This window comes from Salvelinus namaycush, chromosome 29, assembly GCF_016432855.1.
Source record: "Salvelinus namaycush isolate Seneca chromosome 29, SaNama_1.0, whole genome shotgun sequence".
NCBI classification, from domain to species: Eukaryota; Metazoa; Chordata; class Actinopteri; order Salmoniformes; family Salmonidae; genus Salvelinus; species Salvelinus namaycush.
In genome coordinates this window covers 32,217,853-32,223,852 of record NC_052335.1, presented here as the reverse complement: position 1 = coordinate 32,223,852, position 6,000 = coordinate 32,217,853, and the positions used below count along the sequence as shown (strand labels likewise).

The following is a 6,000-nucleotide window of genomic DNA, read 5'->3' as shown; positions in this document are numbered from 1 at the left end:
ACCCTAACATGTCCGTCTCCTCCTCCACCACTACCATCCTAACATGTCCCTCTCCTCCTCCACCACTACCACCCTAACATGTCCCTCTCCTCCTCCACCACTACCACCCTAACATGTCCCTCTCCTCCTCCACCACTACCACCCTAACATGTCCCTCTCCTCCCCCACTACTACCACCCTAACATGTCCTGTCCCTCTCCTCCTCCACCACTACCACCCTAACATGTCCTGTCCCTCTCCTCCTCCACCACTACCACCCTAACATGTCCTGTCCCTCTCCTCCTCCACCACTACCACCCTAACATGTCCCTCTCCTCCTCCACCACTACCACCCTAACATGTCCTGTCCCTCTCCTCCTCCACCACTACCACCCTAACATGTCCTGTCCCTCTCCTCCTCCACCACTACCACTCTAACATGTCCCTCTCCTCCTCCACCACTACCACTCTAACATGTCCCTCTCCTCCTCCACCACTACCACCCTAACATGTCCCTCTCCTCCTCCACCACTACCACCCTAACATGTCCTGTCCCTCTCCTCCTCCACCACTACCACCCTAACATGTCCTGTCCCTCTCCTCCTCCACCACCCTAACATGTCCCTCTCCTCCTCCACCACTACCACCCTAACATGTCCTGTCCCTCTCCTCCTCCACCACTACCACCCTAACATGTCCTGTCCCTCTCCTCCTCCACCACTACCACTCTAACATGTCCCTCTCCTCCTCCACCACTACCACTCTAACATGTCCCTCTCCTACTCCACCACTACCACCCTAACATGTCCCTCTCCTCCTCCACCACTACCACCCTAAGATGAATCCAACAATCCCTAGTCCTCTTCTCCCTCCCCATCAACTATACCATTATACTCTCCAGTCAACCACACAGCTATAGGATGATGATGATGACTTTATTCATTATGTTTTTTGTCCTGTCATTCAATACTAAAATGTTTTTGCAATTCCCAAAGCATAAACACTATTGGTAGAAAGATTGTAGTTTAATTGTCTATTTGCACATTCACATATATATATATACATATATATTGTTCGTTTTTGGTATGGTATGCCTTTAACACACATCCTTCAACTTATTTATCTAATATATGTGCCGGTAAGTGTTATCCACACACCGATACTATAATAATGATGGCGTTCTGCTGGTGAGGTCAGTGCCAGTTTACTCCCAGTGTCTGTCAATCATCGAATGACGTCACCTATCCATAGCGTTTCCGGTGTGGGTAGGCGGGTACTCCATAGTCCCCGGTCTGGATTCTTTTGGAAGGTAGGGAGAGACAAGGCTGGACACGAATTTTGCCATATTACGCTCAATAGTGAGAGACACCAGCTAGCTACTAGTAGAAGCTAGTAAGAAAAAGGGATTCATCTACGAAAAGACAGCCACTCCCCAATTTTGGTGGACATACCTCTATTTAGCAGTGTTGAAGAACATATATCGGGCATGCGAGCGAGTAGATAATCCGAAGGAGAGAATGGACGACCGGTCAACCTGAGATTCGACTGGGGGAAACCCGACATCCCATTTTCTAGGTAGAAAGTACAGATTTGTCGGGATTAAAGTAAATGGGACGCACTGGGCCTCGAATCTGAGTGAAGGGAACACAGTGGCGACGCTAAAAACAAAGCATTTTCTATACAACATGTCGGTCTTATTTTTTTAGCTAGCTAGCTACTAGTACACGTCTAGATAGCAAGTTGGAGACTCGGACTTCAGTGCTCCAATATTGGCCAAATAAGTATTTTCGGTTGCGCTTGAAGGGGGCAGGGTTAGCTCGATTTCGTCTCCCATACTAACTCGGGGAGCGATTCTTCGGCGAAGGGAGTGGTAGCTAATTGATAGAAAAATGTCAGCGAAGGTGCGCCTGAAGAAGTTGGAGCAATTGCTAGTGGACGGAACTCCAAATAATGCAAGTTCACTGAGCGTCGAGACCCTTCTGGATATATTGATATGTTTGTACAACGAATGCAGCAACTCTCCTTTAAAACGGGAGAAGCACGTGACAGACTTTCTGGAATGGGGTAAGTTAAATTGTTAGATTTGATAACAAGTTATATGACAGTACGAGTGATCACAGCCCGTGCAATCTATGTGCAATGATCCATTACTTGTAATCCTAGCTATGCTAGGTATGTACAGTAGACAGATAGCTAGCTGACTAGTTCACCCCATTTCTGAAAATGGGATGGCCTAGTAACGTTAGTCAATCATTTGGAACAATGAAATGACAGCAAACAGCAACATTTCCATGAATCAATTCTAAAGTTATTAGCCTACCTACTTATATTACAAGTAATGATACCTTGTGCATATACTTTGTGGAATAACCAATACCTTCATTACAATTCCTTGTTCTTGAAATCTCTTAACACTAAACAGTGGTTTCTGAACTGTTGCCTGGTTAATATTCTCTTACAGAGGTGAATGTACTGTTTATTGGACTATCTACTGTGACTCAGTGCTTGGACTCAGATTACAAACAGTGTGCAACTCAAAAAGATTGTGTTTGTTAAAGAAACCAGTTGCCTATTTTTGTCATTTCTTCTGTCCTATCAGGTATTGTTTACTTTTTGCTTGTCAGAGCTGTTATACAAATGTAACCATCTCCAGGTTGAGCCTAAGGACTGGTGTTTAGAATCAGGTGATGAGGCTCATAACCTTAGGTTTATACTTTCCAGGTCGAGGTTAATGGAGGACTGTTCCAATTTGAGGCTAAAGTTATTAATTTAGCCTACTAGGCTGCTTGTTATTTTTCAGAATGAATAATAAGCAACCTTTTTTTAGTGCCAGAATTCCTCACGTTTTATATCAGGACATAACTTGTGAAACAGTCTTTACTATTATGCACCATGGCTCACCTAGGCTGCTCACAGTACCACCCCCCTCCCACAATCTGCTCCAATCCAGACACGTAGTCCAACCTGGCCTTTGGGCTGCAGTCATCCAACACAATGAGAGGATTCTCTTCCCTGGGCATTTCATTGACGTCAGTAATGAGATTACACCCCAGTGTGTCTGCTCCCGAAAAGATGTAGGGCGGCAGGTAGTCTTACGGTTAAGAGCATTGGTCCAGTAACCGAAAGGTCGCTGGTTTCGAATCCCCGATCTGACTAGGTGAAAATCTCTCGTTGTGCCCTTGAGCAAGGCACTTACCCCTAATTGCTCCTGTAAATTGCTCTGAGTAAGAGCGTCTGCAAAATTACTATAATGTAAAATGTAAGACTGTTGCTGTCCTCGGAGCTATCATCAGCAGGTGCCACAACTCGGTTTTGACTGTCCAAGACCAATTCTCCTCTAGCCTGAACAACACAGTTACCTGCCTGACCTCTGGGCTCGTTTGGTTCAGCCTTGGCCTGTGAGTGAATGGTCCAGCCTTGGCCTGTGTGTGAATCGTCCTTTGGGAACTCAACCAGGACTGCCAAATGACACTGTAGCATAATGAACAGTTCCCAAAGCCCTACACATGATTTGTGACAGGCAGGTCCATGAGACTGATCTGTGTCTGTGGTTTTGGTTTGATCCAACACATCAGGGTTGTGTTCAGTCCACACACAATGGGTAAAAGTGTTTTCAAATGGGGAGGTAGGCTAGCTTACTAGCCTACTCAAAGTTGTCGTAGAAAAATACTTATTTTAGTTTTCTGTAGCAAATGTTTTGCCCACGTCTTGTCCTACTTAACACAAACCATGAAGATTCTACTCTGTCAAAAGGAGGCTGTCATCTGCCCAACAGGCTAAATAGCTTAGTGGAGGTTTGTGGTTTTTCAGTCCTCCCATCCTTTTACACCGCCATGTTAAGAAAAGTGTATTGGACCTTTGATATCCACCAAGGTTCATATATTTATTGCTCTGGCACTGACAAAGCAAAGTTGGATCTCAGCAAATACATTGGTCAAGGGCTGGGAGTCTAGCTAGTTCACTGAAGAGCAGCGGTATGATCTGCCCCTCATTATCAGTGACAGACATATTGACCGCGCCTCACACTCTAATATTGACCAGTGCAGCAAGTTCACACTGTAACCTTCTGGCAGAATCTACTTCACACTGTAACCTTCTGGCAGAATCTACTCCACTCCCCTAATTCCAGTGGCCACATCACATATTTAGCCTAAAAGTCCCCTTGAAGAATTGCTGAATAGCAGATGTTGATGAATTGCAGTTTGCTTCACCAACAATTTTCTTTTGAAATTCAGGTCTTGTGAATGTTCTGCGTTCAACATATGTACACACTTTACAACCACCAACCTGTGTGTTGTATATCGATGGCGTTATTAAGTTGACATGCTTGAAGTGGCCTTCTCCCATTAGTATACCCAAGGAGAGCCCAGATTCCTGTGCACCTGTGCAGCAAGAACTGTTAGCTGAGTGAATTAGCTGCCAAGGTCAGTGGGAGAAGGAGACTGCTGTGCAGGTGTTTATTGCCCCACTGCCACTCGGACAAGAGGGCTATTGCAGCCAACTCCATGGAGGATAAGACGGTATAAAAATATTAATTACTATTTGCAGTCAGTGGTGAGTATCAGCATAGGATTCTGCTGCGACTTGATTTCCAGCAAGCACCCTTGGGAGCGGCGCTAGTGTATCTTTGCCAGTTCCAAACCTGGGCTGGGCGGTAAGCTTATACCGTATTTTACTATATAAAGCGTGTTGATACACGGACCGGTTGATGCACAGTATTTCAATGTTTGGTATGTTAAATGTGATACGCCCCTCCGCTGTGTGTAACGTCCATTTAAAAAAAAAAAAAAAAAGTTTACTCCGCTACTTGATTCGTCGCTCTCACTCTCTCTCGCTAAGCCCCGCCTCCTGTCACTCAAGGAGTGTCGTTGTTGCTTGACCACTTGCAGTTGTCTTCAGTCTGCATAGTCAATGCAGCAGATGCAGAAAGATGTTGCTGACAAGTTGCTGCTTTACACTTTGCTTCCTAATATAAATCCACAAGCGTTCTATAATTACACTATTAGTTTGTGTATCTTACTGTCTGAAAGCATCTAGTTTGTCTTTGCTAAGCAAGTTGTGGCTAAATGAAATAGTTTTAGCTGCTAATGCTAATAGCTAATCAGCTGGCTAGCTAATAAATGTACTGAGTCGTAGCAAACGTAGCTAGCTAATACAGCATGATACCATTGCTGGTGTAGGCCTCAATCATCATGTTGTCTGTGCAAGTATATTCTAAATCAGAGAGGAATAGGCAAAGCATGAATATGTTAGCTACATGAAGTAAAATAATACATTTTAGGAAGAAGACTAAAGGGTCCCCTGGGAAACACTGACCAAAACATTGGTTCCTACTAGTCCTGGCTGATTATTTTCTCCAATTTATGGGCAATTATCTTTCTGTCTACACTGAACAAAAATGTAAACGCAATATGCAACAATTTAAACGTTTTTACTGAGTTACAGTTCATGTCAGGAAATCAGTCAATTGAAATAAATTCATTAGGCCCTAATCTATGGATGTCATATGACTAGGAATACAGATATGCATCTGTTGATCACAGATACCTTAAAAGAAAGGTATGGGCATGGATCAGAAAAACAGTCCGTATCTGGTGTGACCACAATTTGCCTCATGCAGTGCGACACATCTCCTTCACAGTTGATCAGGCTGTTGATATTGGCCTGTGGAATGTTGTCTCACACCCCTTCAATGGCTGTGCAAAGTTGCTGGATATTGGCTGTAACTGGAACACGCTGTCGCACGCATCTAACCAGAGCATCCCAAACATGCTCATTGAATGACATGTCTGAGTATGTAGGCCATGGAAGAATTGGGACATTTTCAGCTTCCAGGAATTATGTACAGATCCTTGTGACATGGGGCCGTGCATTATCATGCTAAAATATGAGGTGATGGCGGCGGGTGAATGGCACGACAATGAGCCTTGTCACAGTATCTCTGTGCATTCAAACTGCCATCGATAAAATACAATTGTGTTTGTTGTCCGTAGCTTATGCCTGCCCATATCATAACCCACT

At 44.4% G+C, this 6,000-nt stretch overlaps 1 protein-coding gene across 2 annotated transcripts in view; it reads left to right on the top strand.

Moving 5' to 3' along the window:
- The first annotated feature begins 1,868 nt into the window (after positions 1–1,868).
- The window catches only part of LOC120024298 (serine/threonine-protein kinase MRCK beta-like), a 121,771-nt gene continuing 117,639 nt past the window's right edge, over positions 1,869–6,000 (top strand). The window contains exon 1 of one of the 2 annotated variants that reach the window (XM_038968505.1): positions 1,869–2,043. In XM_038968505.1, the coding sequence (XP_038824433.1) occupies positions 1,869–2,043 (175 nt within the window). Of the gene's footprint in view, positions 2,044–4,128; positions 4,500–6,000 lie in introns of those variants that run through there. The other variant, XM_038968506.1, reaches the window with a different exon arrangement.